The sequence below is a fragment of the Anabrus simplex genome, chromosome 6 (assembly GCF_040414725.1).
Source record: "Anabrus simplex isolate iqAnaSimp1 chromosome 6, ASM4041472v1, whole genome shotgun sequence".
Taxonomy (NCBI): Eukaryota; Metazoa; Arthropoda; class Insecta; order Orthoptera; family Tettigoniidae; genus Anabrus; species Anabrus simplex.
Genome location: NC_090270.1, coordinates 294,454,745 through 294,472,903, shown reverse-complemented (window position 1 = coordinate 294,472,903; position 18,159 = coordinate 294,454,745). Strand labels below are relative to the sequence as shown.

At 41.3% G+C, this 18,159-nt stretch overlaps 1 protein-coding gene across 1 annotated transcript in view; it reads right to left on the bottom strand.

Annotated features, from left to right (window-relative positions):
* Window positions 1-18,159, bottom strand: part of LOC136875989 (uncharacterized) — a 440,031-nt gene that overhangs the window by 223,339 nt on the left and 198,533 nt on the right. Inside the window, exon 3 of the mRNA XM_068228292.1 lies at window positions 16,955-17,063. Within this exon, the coding sequence (XP_068084393.1) occupies window positions 16,955-17,063 (109 nt within the window). The remainder of the gene's footprint in view (window positions 1-16,954; window positions 17,064-18,159) is intronic.

Here is an 18,159-nt window from a genome sequence, read left to right as displayed (position 1 = left end):
TAGCAGCAGGTTTTGACCGCCTGCTCCCAACGTTGTTCAGTTGAGCATCGTGTGTGTGTCATGTAAGACCTGCTTGACATAGTGCGTGTTTAGTGCGTCGGTTCTGAACTGCGAACAGGAACATGAACGACCAAAATACCAATGTATAGTCTTATTTTAAGCTTGGCAAGGCACCGAAAGAAACGCATGCGATGCTGGTACGTGTTTATGAAGATCAAGCACTGTTCTTGAAGTGTGTGTACGAGTGGTTCGCCCGTTATCAAGGAGGCCGGAAAAGTTTATCTGACAACCCCCTTAGCGGAAGATCGGCGACTGCCGTCAGTTACGAAAACATTGAGAAAGTGAGGACATTAATCACGAGCGATCGGCGATTATCTGTGCGCATGATAGTGGATGAACTACAGATTAACCGTGAATCCGTGCGACAAATCGTTACCCACAAGTTATGGAAGAGGAAAACGTGTTCTCGTCCTGTGCCACAATACTTGACTGACGATCAGAAGCAGACACGTTTAGAGGCTTCCCAGGATGTTGTCAAAATAGCGGAAGCGACACCAAATTTCTTGAACTGTATTGTCACTGAGGATGAAACCTGGCGTCTCAGGTACGACCCTGAAACGAAACAGCCAGGCATGGAATGGCGTTTTCCGGGATTCCCTCGTCGGAAAATGATCAGAGCCGAAAAGTCACGCATCAAACTCGCTTTGAAAGGAAGGAGATATGACGATATTCCTGACATCCAACGAAACGTGACGAGGCTTTTGAACACCATCCCGAAGGAAGCCTTCTTGCAAAGTTTCCAGGACATGTATCGCCGATCTCAGCATTGCATAATTATGGGAAGGGAATATTTTGAAGGACAGTAAAATCACTGTCGTGCATTGTTTTTTCTTTGTTGATAGTACAGGACTATTCACCGAACTTTGTTGTCACAGTTTGTATAACTATTTTAGCCTTTTCCAGTCCATGCTCAAATTTACTTAGAAGTCAACACAAGTCTTCCGATATCCCTACAACATATTAACTCGATGTTTAAATGCCGTATTTACTTCCAATCCTGACACTGCAAAACCTTCCTTCAACCATCTAACGTATCCTCGGTCACTCCCGGCACTAAAAGCATACGCCATTTCATTACCATCTGATAAAGCCCTTCATAGAAGACAGTCGATTCGATACATCACTACAGTATCGTATCTTACATTTACGGTGATTATGTGCCGGCATTTTGCTTCGATAGTAGTCATGTCTACCAACATCGCTGCGTATAAATACCAGGAGAGCATGGCATAATATGATTTTCTAATGTTTTAGAGAATGAAGATGACTTTGACTTTTATGAGGAGGGTGAAATTGAGTTTGTAGTGAATGCATCTCTATAAATTTATCAAGCGATTTTTTTAAAGTTATAATCCAGCCGTAGTCAGGATATATTTTGCATCCGGGAGATAGTAGGTTCGAATCCCACTATCGGCAGCCCTGAAAATGGTTTTCCGTGGTTTCCCATTTTCACACCAGGCAAATGCTGGGGCTGTACCTTAATTAAGGCCACGGCCGCTTCCTTCCAACTCCCAGGCCTTTCCTATCCCACCGTTGCCATAAGACCTATCTGTGTCGGTGCGACGTAAACCCCCTAGAAAAAAAAGGATATATGTTACCAATGTATTGCAGCTCAGCATGACCTTTTCCCATCCCTTGATACTAAATATATTTAATCAGACACATCACTAACATGCACTCTGTATGAACTGTGACTTAAAATAAAGCCTTCATAATGTTCACACTCGGCTGCAATCTTTTCTACGACTCACAAAATTATCACACAATAATGATTTTCGTTATTATATAAAAAAAAGAAACGGTACGGGATAAACAATTGCCGTCACCCAGAATGGAAACAACTTGGTGTTTCATAATAGACCAATGTGTATTTTTAGACAGATGGAGTTGAGCACGGCAAATCTTTACCAAACTCTCACTACAGGAGGTAACGCTGACTGATGTTCATTTGTCGCTACGGATGTACTTAGTTCCTTGAGACTATTACCAAGTGAGGGGAAGGGGTGTTGGGTAGGCGCGTTGTATAAATTGATTCGTTGCTATGTCAATAAATACATTATCAGTTGCTATGTTGATATATCACTTATTCATTTTTATGGTAAACAATAATGTATTGTTTAAATATAGAATATCTATAATAATAAAAGGAAGTGTTTGTTTGTGTGTGTGCGTGATGCTCAGCCAAATCTACTCCACACAGAGATCTGACTTTTTAACATAGGCTTAGTGTTCCAAGAATATTTATACAGGTAAGGACCTGTTTGCAATAATTGTTTATATTAGGCATACTTGCAATCGTTTTAATTATTTATTTATTTATTTATTTATTTATTTATTTATTTATTTATTTATTTATTTATTTATTTATTTATTTATTTATTTATTTATTTATTTATTTATTTATTTATTTATTTATTTATTTATTACCCGATATCAATTTTATTCACTAAAATGTCAGAGATTGCAACGAGTATTTCAGTATATCAGCAATAAAATGTGAACCGTATTTTCTTTCAACTAACACAATCTTATATTTTATTATTTTGTTATTATATATTGTATTCAAAGGAAACATAAGATAGATAAACAAGAAATAGTAAACCGAGGGAGCTGGTCGTGCGGTTAGGGGCGCGCATCTGTGAGCTTGGATTGGGGAGATAGTGGACTCGAACTCCACTGTCGGCAGCCATGAAGATGGTTTTCAGAGGTTTACCATTTTTACGCCAGGCAAATGCTGGGGCTGTACCTTATTTAAGGCCACGGCCGCTTCCTTCCAACTTCTAGGCCTTGCCTATCCCATCGTCGTCATCAGACCTATCTGTGTCGGTGCGACGTAAAGCGCCTAGCAAAAAAAAAGATAAGACGCATGTTTTTAAATTAGATGGCATGTTACATGAATTATGTTTAAATACTAGTGAAGTTTAGTATAGGGATTTTCTTTAACGTAAGTTTTGCAGGACGGCATGTGTTTATTTTATATTTGTGATGCTGTATATACGGAAAGGAGGGGAATGCATGATTTCTATATTTTTATTATACTTTACGATTAGTTAGACCAGATATTGAGGGAGTTGTTAGGATTTATTTTGGTTTTGTGTCTTTATGCATGTTAATTAGCTTAGAATTATTCCGATATTATTGTATGTTAGAGGTAGGAGGATTAAATTGATGACATCATCCACTTTCCGAGTTAAACACTAGCTGCGTTGAGAGTAAATTCAATTTTTCTTTTCGTTAGAAAGTTAGTAACAGTTAGATTGTATGACGCATGTTATTTCAGGAGCTGTAACGCGTATGGGGCTGTATCGCAACGTTGAATGAGAAAGGAGTCTTCCAAGGTAGGTTGGAAACTGTTTCGTACAATGATTTGAACGGGAATCGAACCTGGATTTATAATAAGAAAGGCTGATGGGATTGTGAGAAATATAAGAGGAATTAATGCATGCTGATTTATGAAGTTGATTATGCAGGCCGAATGCATGCCTGATGATGTAATGAGAATTATGTGCAATTGTATTCTGAGAGATTATTGTGAATCAAAATAATTTTTTTTGCTAGTTGTTTTACGTTGCACCGACACAGATAGGTCTTACGGCGACGATGGGACAGGAAAGGGCTAGGAGTGGGAAGGAAGCGGCCGTGGCCTTAATTAAGGAGCAGCCCCAGCATTTGTCTGGTGTAAAAATTGGAAACCACGGAAAACCATTTTCAGGGCTGCCGACAGTGGGGTTCGAACCTACTATTGACGGGAAATTAATTTCTGGCCAGTGAGTCTGATGTGTGTATTAAATTATTATAGCATGCTAGTAAGAAGCACGATTGTATGTGAGTTTCCGTGCAGTTGAGGAAATATGAGCTCGCCTTACAGGTTTACTTATCAGCCGTGTTTACATAGACAGCGTGAATGAGAATTTTTTTCCGGAATACAATCTTGTCGAACAGCAACCAAGCCCTCAGTGCAGTATTGAGTTACAACATTTCTTTTCATCCCACAGCAAAGCAGGAAATATGTGACGGATGAACGCGCTTTTGGGTGCGCAAATGCAGCAGAAGAACGCAATGTTGCCCATTGCTTTCCACATGTTTAATAAAGGATAATGTATTTTTTCTCTTAAGGATGGTGTTTTGTGCAATTTCATGTTGTTTTGATATGTTGTCTTGTTGTTTAACGGGGAACAGCCCGAGTGCTGAGTAAATATTGGTGGTCAATCTAGTTCTCACTAGATCCTTTTGGTGAACCGCGTTTCACGTCGAGTCAGTGTAGTATGTAAGTTTTCCCTTTCCTAATCCGATGTACGTATTTGAGATACTTTGCTTATATTGTGTTCGTAGTAAATATAGCGTAGGGAAATGCCACTAGTATGTTTCAAAATTCATATCATGTCCCATTGCGTCTTAATTTTCTTTTAATGTTAACTTTGGCGATGACTCTCCGGAATTTAAATCCGTATTAATTGTGATACTTAACATCGTGCTACTCCATGCGAGTCAGACAAGTATAAGCGAACGAATACGAATAGTATTATGAACATGAACATTGGACAATTCATTTGAACTTTCATTTTGTATTTAATTATTTGAGTAATTAACGTTTTAATGTCCATATTCTTCTCAGTTTCATTTCTTTGATAATTTTATAATAATTTATTATTTGATTCCATTTGTGTTAATATGATTCGGGATTATTTCATGAATAAACTCATCTTACCCCATATTATTGTTTCTCATTCGTGTTTAACCTCCGTTATTCCCGCTTCTGGCCCAGGGGCTAATGGGCAAGATGGCCGCTATACATGGGCTCTTATGGAGAAAGCTGGCCTAGGGTAGGATAGGCGGTATACATAGGACTTACGGAGATGGCCTAGGGGACTAACGCACAAGATGGCGACCGTGTGCAACTTTCCAATGCTAGAGCTCCAGAGGCAAGACAGCCGCCTGGGAGGTATGCTGGTGTTGAAAAGGTGTATGTGTTACGTAGTGTACTTCAAGCCAATCAGGACGCTAAAAGGTAGAAACCTGCCATTAACACCACTGCGAGGGTTGTAGCTCCGTCTGACCGAAGTGTAGCAAGTTCTCTACACTCTCTGTGAGGGCTCTAGCATCGACCGATCAAATCCTGGGGAGGTATGCTGGTTAGTCGGATGTTTAAACAGGAATGGGGGCATCGTCCTAGAGGGTTATTACCCCTGGGTACGGTACAGTAAAGCCAATTAAAAAAAGAATTTTAATATATATACCAGTCAAGATGCCATTTTAAGTCCATGCCATAGGAAGCTATTTTCGTTCTGTCCATGATATCCGAATTGTTTGTCTGTGTGTATGCGTGCGATGCCCAGCGGGGACGTAAAGATCTGAAATTTTTAACATACGTGGACACAGCATTTCACCGATCACTCATCGCTCTGTCAAAGGGCGATTTTGTGCTTCAAAGAAATGAAGCTGTCAGCGTCATCAGCAAGCAACGTTTACGGCTTAATAGCATATAACGCGGTTAGATTAATAAACGTGGGTGAAACCACGATAACACGCTAGTACAATACAGAACATTGTTGGCATCTGTTTGGCAGTAGACCATTTTCCTAATCTAATTTAAAAAGTGATAAGCCAATCCTAAATATCGTACCGTTAATATAGTTACACAAATTATGCGTGCACTTACTGTTATACTAACGTGAGACGTGGTACACCAGCTTGAGATATTTTTAAAAGATATTCCTGAAGGGTTTATGCTCGTAGCTGAATATTTTGAATTTATTGAGGCAAGGGGTCATCAAGGGTCCTTTATTACTCGATTCATTACAGAGATCTGGAATCTGTACGAAAACAGTACGACAGAAATCATCAGTAACGAACAATTTATCTGAAAGGTTGCATAATCGCACTCGAGTTGTCGTAAGCCACCATCATCCCAGCTTTTACATCTTTATAAATAAACTTCAGTTATAACAATGGGTCACTTAATCCATGACAAAACAAGTAGAAAATGGTCAGAAAGTTAGACAGTTTCAAAGTCAAACTCGGGTCCGATATAAGCAATGAATTTTTAATATTGTATTCAATTATGCGGAATACAACGAGAGAAATGGGATCATTACATTTGAACTATTGATCACAATGCGACCTTGTAAACTGTGGCTTGAAAGTTGTTATATAAACTTTATACATTGGGAAATGTTTATATTGGGAACCTGTTAAATAAAATACTTTAGAAAAAGTTATGCCTTGGTAATATTTGATTTTTGAAAATTAGTCCGCAGGAATAATTCGTGGCTGTTCAGGCAAAAGTTCATATCTCACAATGTTCGTCCTATCCATTATTTTCCTTAAGACTGGTCACGCCTGCCAGTCACATATAGATATGCCGTCCGTCAGAAAAAATTTCGTTGTGTTCATTTTCGTATGCTAATGTGTAAAGGAAAATGAGCCTAAAGTACATTATACCGTAGTAGTGTGTAAATAAGTAGTGCAAACATACGTTCCTAAGGTGCGGAACTGTAAGGTTCATTTCCCTTTACACGTAACCATATGAATGTGCGGCTCGGAGATGTGACCTTAAGGAAAATAATGGATAGGTAAAGCATTGTGAGGTATGACCTTTTACCCGAACAGCGACGATTATTGTCATTGAGAATGCTCTCAATTGGGAAACGCAGATTGGGAAAATTGCCCCTCAACGTTATCAACACCTTTAAATACCACCGGACTGAGCGGGGAGCGAACCCGCAAATATGATTTAAGAAAACCTGCGTTTTACCATCCCAGCCACTTAACCTGGCCAGAAAAAAATGTCCTGGAGTTTGTAACAACAAATATCGTACACCACTTTCAGAATGAATCACTTCCTGTGTGAAAATGAAAATCCACAGCCTGTTTCCAGTCATTCGATCGGGTCAGGAATGGAATGAATGAAGCCCCATCTAGCGGCGAGGATTGGAATTTTGCCGGCTGCAGAAGCCTGTCGCACTCCTCTGAGGCAATTTTTAATGAATGCCAGAGGAAATGAAATGATAGCGGAGAGTGTTGCTGGAATGAAAGATGGCAGGAAAAATCGGAGTACCCGGAAAGAAACCTGTCCCGCCTCCGCTTTGTCCAGCACAGATCTCACAAGGAGTGACCGCGATTTGAACCACGGAACCCAACGGTGAGAGGTCGGTGCCACCTGAGCCACGGAGGCTTCCACTTCCTGTGTAAATTATGTAGACTTGACTCACAAAGAACACATTTCAGAGATTTCCCGCTTCCTCTTTTTTGACAATCAGCTGAAGTGTACATTACAACAGGTCTGCGGTGCTCTCTTGGAGCGGAATGAGGGCAGCTTGCCAAGACAGGTCTAACAAGAACAACAAATGGAAGCAAATCAGAAGAAAATGGGACCATGAATTTGTCTTCACTTTTCGTCAGTTTGATACGCAATAGAGGAGAGTTTGAAAAGAGTGATCAATGCAAAAGATAATATAAAGAGTACATTCCAATATCTTCAAACTTATAGCATTGTTTCTGCATCTGTTTTTATGGCTAAATGGCCTCCTTAGTATCATTCGGTTCAAAGGAGCCTTTGTTCGAATCCTGTCCGGTTTCCGGGAATATTAATCTTGAATGGTTAATTCCCTTGGTTTGTGGACTGAGTATTTCTGCTTAACTAATACCTTTGCAACTCATATACAACGCACATCACTATCCTCCGCCACAATAACACACAGTTTTCCGTACACGGCAGATGCCACCCACCCATTTCGGATGGTTTGCCTCTTAAGGCCTGCACCAGGCTAGAAATAGCCACAATAAATTACCATTATTGCTTCTGTCATTTATTTTCTATAGGGCTCGAATGATATGCCATATAACGGAGCATCACACGAGCAGACTGGAAGGCTTGAAAGAACTGAAGGAAGTGATTAGGAGCAGTCGCGTCAGCACTTAAGAAGACGAGCGAGCTATTGAGAGTGAATGAGGAGGACCTGTAAGGGCGGTTCACCTATCTGCATCATAAATCAGCCACTTTGCATATCACTGAAGCGTGTCGCACCACTCTTCGCCAATTGGTTATTGAATGGTGTCTTTCACGGTGAAGAATTTAAAATGAGCCACTTAACAGCGCAAGTAGGAATTCGTCTCCGAATGATTTCTGAATGAGAGGGTGAGAATGACGACTTGCCTTTACAAATACAGACATTGACTATTGACAAATTTATAATACGTACATTTAATGAAGGAGTTCTTCCCTAAATTTAAACGATCGGATTACCTAGTGACGAAATAACGCATATATAAATCATATAATTTCATGCCTTCCATAAGTGAGCTAACACGCCCCTATACCGGGCGAGTTAGCCGTGCGCGTAGAGGCGCGCGGCTGTGAGCTTGCATCCGGGAGATAGTAGGTTCGAATCCCACTATCGGCAGCCCTGAAAATGGTTTTCCGTGGTTTCCCATTTTCACACCAGGCAAATGCTGGGGCTGTACCTTAATTAAGGCCACGGCCGCTTCCTTCCAACTCCTAGGCCTTTCCTATCCCATCGTCGCCATAAGACCTATCTGTGTCGGTGCGACGTAAAGCCCCTAGCAAAAAAAAAAAAACAAAAAAAACACGCCCCTATAGGCTAACAGCATTTTATTGACCTATTTTACCTCGTTATAAACAAATCGTTATTTGTTTATTCTCATGTTACCTCTGGGTTCCTCCTACCATCGCGGACTGTATGAGGAATCTCTCCACAGTATAATCATCATCATGATCATCATTATCAGCTATGTCCTGTAGCTGGCCACACTCAACCTTGACTTCAACTAGAGAGGAGAGGGGGATTGGTCTCATCAAACACTCGTAGATCGAACGGGGGTCTTTCATGGATGTAAAAACAGTTGGACCGTGTAAGTTGGCCGTGCGGTTAGGGGCACGGAGCTGTGAGCTTGCATCCGGGAGATAGTGGGTTCGAACTCCACTGTCGGCAGCCCTGGTTTTCCGTGTTTTCACATTTTCACACCAGGAAAATGCTGGGGTGTACCTTACCAAAGGCTACGGCCGCTTCCTTCCCACTCCTAGGCCTTTCCTATCTCATCATCGCCATAAGACCCATTTGTGTCGGTGCGACGTAAAGCGAGTTATAAAAGGAGTTGGAATAACATCAGACTTCAAAGGGAGTCTCAGAATCAGCCTGTTAATACTTGTTAGTCATCATGTGGTTCGGCTCCGTGGCAAAATAGTTAGTGTGCTGGCCTTTATTCCGGACGGTTCCGGGTCCGATTCCCGGCTGCGCCGGTGATTTTTAACATTCATTGGTTAATTTGAATGGCTCGGGAGCTGGATCTGTGTGCCCTCTTCAGTATTAGAATTCATCATATATAAGGCCCCATCCTTACGGACGCGCAGGTCGCCTATAAGGGTTCAACTCGAAAGATCTGTACCAGGCCGCTTCGGAGGCCACAAGCCGTTATTATTATTATTATTATTATTGTTATTATTATTATTATTATTATTATTATTATTATTATTATTATTATTATTATTATTATTATTATTATCCCATGCGAACCACGTGACCATGCCACGGTGGGGAGTCTTGCGCGTCCCAATGAAGCAGATAGCCGAGCTGCAGGTGCAACCATATCGGGTGAATATCTTTTGAGAGACCAGACTAACGAATGGTTCTTCGAAAGGACGATAGCAGCCTTTCGGAAGTTACAAGGGCGGCAGTCTGGATGATTGACTGATATGGCCTTGTAATAATACTCAACAGGGTTTAGGTGTGTTGATAGTCCTACATGGTTGAAAGCAACGGGAAACTACAGGCGTATCTACCTCCCGAGGACATGCAGTTCACTTTGTATAAATGATGTACTGATGATGGCTTCCTGCCGGGTAAATTATTCCGGAGGTAAACTAGTCTCCTATTCGGATCTCCGCGTGAGGACTACACGAGAGGGGGCGATCATCAGGAAGATGGATACTGACATTCTGCGAGTCGGAGCGTGGAATGTTAGAAGTTGTTGTAGGTTAGAGAATCTGAAAATGGAGATGGGTAGACTAAAGTTAGATGTAATTGGTATAAGTGAAGTACGGTGGCAAGAAAAACAGGTTTTTTGGTCAGGCGACTACAGAATCATCAACACAAAATCAAACAGGGAAGTGCAGGAGTTGGTTTAATAATGAGTAAGAAAATTGGGCAACGGGTAAGCTACTATGACCACCCTAGTGAAAGACACCAAATCAATGCCCACCACAATAGTCAGATCTATACGCCTGCTAGTTCAGCGGATGACGAAGAAATCGAAAGAATATAAATGAAGAGATAGAAGATTTAATACAATATGTAAAGGCGACGAGAAACTAATTCTGATGGGGGACTGGAATGCAGTGGTAGGCCAAGGAAGAGAAGGTAATAAAGTAGGATAATTCTGATTGGCACAAAGGAAAAAAAGAGGAAGTCGGTTGGTTGAATTCAGCACTGATCATAACTTAGTCCGTGCTAATACTTGGTTCAAACACCACAGACGACGGCTGTATATGTGGACGAGATCTGAAGACACTGGAAGGTATAAAATAGACTTCATTATGATTAGGCAGACATTCATAAGCCAGGTGGTGGATTGCAAATGTTTCCCAGGAGCAGACATGGACTCTGAGCGCAACTTGTTGGTCATGAAATGCCATCTGAAGTTGAAGAAATTGAAGAAAGGAAGAAATGCAAGGAGATGGGATCTAGACAAGTTAAAATAAAAAGAGTGTGTGGGACCGTTTCAAGGAACAAATTGCACAAGGACTAAAGGGAAAGGCTGAAAGAAACACAAGAGACGAAGAATGGACAATCGTAAAAAATGCGGTCAGTAGGGCTGCTGAAGAAATGTTAGGAAGGCAATATCAAATAAGAATCAATGGATAACTCAGGAGATATTAGACGCGATTGGTGAACGACGAAAATACAATAATGCAGAAAAGAATACAGGTGATTAAAGAATGAAGTGTCGGGCTGAGTGGCTGAGACGGTTAAGGCGCTGGCCTTCTAAACCCAACTTGGCAGGTTCGATCCTGGCTCAGTTCGGTGGTATTTGAAAGTGCTCAAATGCGACAGCCTCGTGTCGGTAGATTTACAGGCACGTAAAAGAACTCCTGCGGGACTAAATTCCGGCACGTCGGCATCTCCGAAGACCGTAAAAGTAGTTAGTGGGACGTAAAGCAAATAACATTATTATTATTATTATTATTATTATTATTATTATTATTATTATTATTATTATTATTATTATTATTATTATTATTATTATTATTATTAAAGAATGAAGAGGATAGAAAGTGCAAAATAGCTAAGGAAGAATGGATGAATGAGGAGTGTAAAGATGTTGAAGGTTGTATGGCTGTAGGAAGGATACTGTAGATGCTGCATACAAGATACCTTTCGAGAAAGGAAATCTAGGTGCATGAATATTAAGAGTTCAGATGGAAAACCACATCTAGGGAAAGAAGACTAAGCAGAAAGATGGCAGGAAAATATAGAACACTTGTATCAAGGTAAAGACGTAGATAATTTGGTACTGGGGCAAGAGGCTGTTGATGCTGATGAAATGGGAGACCCAATTTTGAGGTAAGAGTTCGACAGAGCACTGAGAGACCTAAAGGAGCAAGGCGACTGAAATTGACGACGTTCTCTCTGAATTACTGACTGCCTTAGGAGAAACAAGCATGGCAATGTTATTCCATCTAGTGTGTAAGATATATGAGACAGGAGAAGTGCAATCCGATTTTCACCAGGATGTTGTTAAACCTATTCCCAAGAAAGCCGGTGCTGACAAGTGCGAAAACTACTGCACCATTAGTTTAGTACGGCGGTATCTGAAGACTGCAAAATTATAACACCTATTATTCACGGAAGAATGAAATAACAAGTTGAAGCTCAGTTGGGAAAATATCAATATGGCTTCAGAAGAAATGTAGGAACACGTGAAGCAATCCTGACTTTACGTCTGATCTTAAAGAATCGAATTAATATGGACAAGCCCACGTACATGGCATTCATAGATCTAGAAAAGTCATTAGATAATGTTGATTGGAGCAAGCTATTTGAGATTAGTTTTGAGTAGTTTTAGGAGAGATGTAGTGCCTAGTGTTTGTTTGTTTGTTCTTTTTGTTTCTGGGTTTCGCTCTGTCTGTCTTTATTACCTGTAAAGCCGATGGTGTATTCTAGGGTGAGTAATAAAGATATGTATGTATGTATGTATTTGTTTGAGATTATGAAGGTGATTGGGATCAGATACAAAGAACGAAGAATTATCTACAATCTTCTTAAAAATCATTCTGCAGCGATAAGAATCGAGGGTTTTGAAAAGGAAGCAACAATCCAGAAAGGATTTGGGCAAGGCTGCACTTTTTCCCCGCTACTTTTAAATATTTAACTTACATAGAACATGCAGTAAAGGAGATAAAAGAGGAATTTGGAAAGGGAATCACAGTCCAAGGAGACGAAATCTGAACCCTAAGATTTGCCGATGATTTTGTTGTTTTTACTAAGACTGCAGAAGATCTCGAGAAATTGCTGATTGGTATGGACGGAGTCTTGGATAAGGAGTTCAAGATGAAAATAAATAAGTCCAGAACACAAGTAATGGAGTGTAGTCGAACGAAGGCAGGTGACGCAGGTAATATTAGATTAGGAAATTAAATCTTAAGGGAAGTACATGGATATTGTTAGTTGGGTAGTAAAATAACTAACGATGGCAGAAGTAAGGACGACATATAATGCAGACTAGCACAACCAAGGAAGAGCTTTCGTAAGGAAAGAAATATGCTGACTTCCAACAATGATATAGGAATAAGAAAGATGTTTTTGAAGACTTTCGTCTGGAGCGTGGCATTGTATGGAAGTGAAACATGGACGATAACTAGCTCATAAATAAAGGGAATAGAAGCTTTTGAAATGTAGTGTTACAGAAGAATACTGGGGGTAATAATGGTGTGTGGCCTGCAGGGAGGCCGTAGGAGAGTCTGTGAGGATGGGGCATTACCTAAGATGAAATCTAATGCTGGAAACGTCACAAACACCCAACTCCAATCCATAGGAATTAACCAATTACAGGTAAAATCCACGACACGACCAGGAATCGAACCGGGGACCCCTTGAATCAAAGGTCAGCACGATAACTATCTCAGAATGAAAATAGGAGCATTTGAAATGAGATGTTACAGAGGAATGCTGAAGGTGAGATACTGAATCGAGTTGGAGAGAGGAGATTGGTTTCGTTAAAATTGGCGAGAAGAAGAGATATAAATGATAGGACACATCTTAAGACACCCAGGACTTGTTCAGTTAGCTTTTGAGGGAAGAGTAGGTGGTAAGAACGGTAGGGGTTGGCCAAGGTATGTATATGACCAGGAGATTAGAGCAGATGTAGGACGCTGTAGTTACGTAGAAATGAAAAGGTTAGCACAGGATAGGATATCATGGAAGCTGCATCAAACCAATTTATGGACTGATGACTCAAACAACAACTTTATTATTATTATTATTATTATTATTATTATTATTATTATCCGACTCCTTGATTGAATGGTGAACGTTGAGACCTTCGGTTCAGAGGGTCTCGGGTTCGATTTTCGGCCCGGTCGGAGATTTTAATCGTGCCTGATTACATTTTGTGTTTCGGGGACTGAGTGTTTGTATTTGTCCTAACACTTTCCTCTTCAAAATTCAGACAACACACCACAATACCAACTACCACAGAAACACGCAATAGTAATAATTGCATCCCTCCACATAGACTTGGCGTAAAAAATGGCATACAGCCGTAAAGTAGGGCCAAATCCACATATGCGACACTGTCCGCAACCGCGACCCCACAGATGGAAAAATTATTATTATTATTATTATTATTATTATTATTATTATTATTATTATTATTATTATTATTATTATTATTATTATTATTATTATTATTTATGCTTATATACATTGTAAATAATTTGGTTGTTGAGGCATCAGCAGATAAATCGCCACAGAAGAGAATGCAAATTCTCAATCGTGAAATTTGAGTAGTTGTTAGCATGGAGGCAATTGAATTCTGACGATGTTCATGACCGGAGGGTTTCCTGGGAATGTCTTAAAAGGCTTTTACTGAGCCATTAAAGGAAACTGAAGAGGCGCTCTGTAAAATTAATTTCATATTATGTACACACCAATGGCTATGCCTTACAAAGGATGAACGTGCGTAAGCACACTTCCTCAGCCGGAAGGCCTGCCAATTAACAGTTGACACACAGACAGTGCGATTAATTCTCTTGGCCACTATCCTTGGCTTCCTAGAGCGGGATCGTCATCTCATGATCAGATAGCTCGTAAACTGTAATAAAGTAGACTGAGTAGACCACGAACCAACGCTTAGGTCGAAACATCCCTGACCGGGAATCAAACCCAGGGTCTCCGGATGAGAGGCAGGCACGTTAACCCTACGCCGCGGGGTCAGCACACTTATAAGTGCCGCAGACCTAGACGTTAAGACCCTTAAAACAACAAGCATCATCACACTAATACAAACTTTCGTTATTATATAAATTGCTTTTCACTATCCATTTATGCTGCAGGGTTGATCTTTCCCTCGGATTCAGCCTCCACTTCCACAAGGGCAGTGTCCTCGAACATGAGACTTCGGGTCGGGAATACAACTGTAGAGGAGGATCAGTACATCGCCCAGGCGGCCTCACCTGTTATGCTGAACAGCGGCCTTGTGAGGGGAAGTGGAAAACCACGGAAAACCACTTCGGGGATGGCTGAGGTCCCCCTCTCTACTCAGTTGGTATCCCGAAATTGATTGGACTCCATTCCAGTCCTCGTCCTACTCTTAAGATTTCGTGGCAGACCAGATAATCGAACTAGGGCCTCCGGGGGTGGCAGCTAATAACACTAGCCAGTACACCACAGAAGCAGACTAGCAGACACAAAGACTGGCCTTATAAGCCTAAAGTACACCCATACATCTCAGAATACAGTAATATCAGTTCTAAACTTTAAATGGGTGACTTCTCTGGCTTGCTTAAAACATTTTTGAAACCGCGAGATTTATTTCTTGGGTCGGAGTGCCAAGTGGACCACTTTTGGTAAGCAGAATTGGTGCCATGGGGTGAACTAAACGCAGAGTTAACGCGCCCGAATAGACGCTTATGGGAAACCATGAAAGGCGTTGGTTGCTTTAAGACAGCAGGACGGTGACTATGGAAGTCGAAATCCGCTAAGGAGTGTGTAACAACTGACCTGCCGAAGCAACTGGCCCTGAAAATGGATGGGGCCAATAATCTGCCGTCAGCTCGGCAATGAGAGGTGCGCGGTTTCGCTTCGGAGGCCCGCCCCGTGAAGCCCTGACGAGTAGGAGAGTCGCGTTGGTGAGCGCAGGAAGGGTTTAGGAGTGAGAATGCCTGGAGCCGCCGTCGATGGAGATCTTGGTGATAGTACCAAATACTCCAGCGTGGCCCTGGAGAACTGACGTGGAGAAGGGTTTCGTGTGAACAGCCGTTGCACACGAGTCAGTCGATCTTAAGCGCTAGGAGAAATCCGATGTCGATGTGGTCCGAGACGTTTAGGACCACATGGGGCGAAAGGGAATCCGATTCCTATTCCGAAACGCTCAGCGGAACCGTAATAAGTCGGTCCCCTCGAGTGAGTAGCTTCTCGGGGTAACCCAAAAGAACCCGAAGACGACGTCGGGAGATCGGGGAAGCGTTTCGTTTCCTGCATGACCGTGCGAGTTCCCTGGAATCCTCTAGCAGGGAGATAGGGTTTGGAACGCGAAGAACACCGCAGTTACGGTGGTGTCCCGATCTTCCCCTCGGACCTTAAAAATTCGGGAGAGGGCCACGTGGAGGTATCGCGCCGGCTCGTATCCATATCTGCAGCAGGTCTCCAAGGTGAAGAGCCTCTAGTCGATAGACTTATGTAGGTAAGAGAAGTCGGCTAATTGGATCCGTAACTTCGGGATAAGGATTGACTCTGAGGATCAGGCGTGTCGGGCTTGGTAGGGAAGTGGGTCTGCGCTAACATACCCGGCCTGGGCGAGACGAGAGCGCGGGTGTCGGCATCCGTCGTCACTTCAACGCTGAATCCGATCTCGGTCCTGTGCTTTGGCCTCCCACGGATCTTCCTTGCTGCGAGGCCGCGGACAAAAGTGGAATACAGTGAATACAAAAGGTGGCTTCTTCCTCCATTTCTTATTTCTCATGTTAGAAATTAATACTTATTGTATCGTTTTGCATTAGGTACGCTTTTGCATATTCACAGCTGAAGAGGACACAGCTACATTTATTCAAATATTGAGCTGAGTTCCTAAACCGCCGCGGCTGAGGCGGCAGTGCCCGGCCTCTCACCACTGGGTTCCGTGGTTCAATTAGTGGTCACCCTATGTGAGATTTGTGCTGGACAAAGCAGAGGTGAGACATGTTTTCTCCGGGTACTGCGCGTTACCCTGTCATGTTTCATCCCAACAACACACCCCAATATCACTTCATTTCATCCGCCGGTCATTAATCATTGCGCCAGACGAGTGCAACAGGCTTTGGCAGCCGGCACAGTTCCTATCCTCGCCGCAATATGGGGACTTCATTTATTCCATTCCTGATCCTCTCTATTGACTGGAAAAGGCTGCGAATTATAATTTCACTTAGCTGAGCTTCTTAGACTAACTTATTTCCTTTTTTTGAAAACTATAAATATTATATCGAAATAAATTTTACTTCTCAGTGACATTTTTTCGATTCTCCTTTCCCTGTCATTAATCAACCACCTTATCCTTTGGTATTCAAGCGTTCTATATTCAAAATACACAGTGCAGACGCTAAATTGAAAGATAATACTCAAGTAAAATTACTAAAATCAAAGCACACCTCCTACAGATGTTAAGAAAATCAATACTATCCTACCTCCTTGAGGTTGTAAGGGTCAATAAAGAGGCAGCCAGCTCTAGAAGCTCCCAGCAGGCAGATGAATCCGTTGATAGTTGACATGAACGGACGTGCAGAGATCAGCGACCTACACAGAGATAGGAGAATTTACAGTCAATGTACCTACAATATTCCTTCAGGCAAGCAACTCAATGTTGAAATCATCCTAGGGATATGAGTTACAAATTTTAGGTCAATACAATATTAATGAGAAAATGAGATATTTATAAGAATATGAGAATATATCCTTTATTTATTGCTGAAAATTACAATCTTTTTCTTAATCATCGAATGGAAAGTATGCAGTACGCACATGCACGATCTTCGCATTGATAACACACCACTTGGCTTAGAAGAACGCTCCATCTCGAACAGCGGAAGAAAAGTGAATAATGAATAAGTGTTGACCAGTTCTACTTAAAATGACACACGGTAGACTGATGATTGTTCACTGGAAACTCAACAATATCCGGTCGATTAGATTAGCAGTTTGCCTTTTTCTACCACTACGAGAGCTAATGTGAGTCAATGCAGAGTTTCACTTAAGCCCTTACAACTACATGAGGAGCGGATCTTTTTCAAAAATGCAGACAACGCCTGAGGGTATTGAATCAAGGAACACATTACAGTAAGAATTATGTAAATAAGTTAATGTATCTAGGATTTGAATCAAAAAGAAAACGAATGAAGGAAGAAGCGATTTTAGGATTTATTTTCTGAAGTGCATTTAGGTCAGAAATGATTTTCGATGTTATAGTTTGATAGAGCTATCCATGACTCACAACTTGAAACCATTCCGGGTCCTTTAGCCCCTCAAAATTCGGCACAATTGAGGAACTTGCTTAATGTTACGTTTTTCGAAGTATGGGAACCCCTACTTTGTCGGCTAAGAAATGTTTTCAAGATTAAAACTTCAATCGTATAGATTATCTGAATATAAAATACGACATGATAGTGGATGAAAAAATTTCAGAGTGTCTATATTTGCTTTTCCCTCTCAGACTCGCTGTCAGGGATAATGTACCGTATATAGCTTCAGTACGTTTATAATGATACATGAAGGTCATCATTTTTGAAATGCATTACCTCTGCACGTGTTTCTCCTCTTTTTTCGTTTGATGATCCAAATCCATCCATTAGGATCTGCTCAAAGTAAAAGAATAAACGGAGGGTCTTTCACTAAT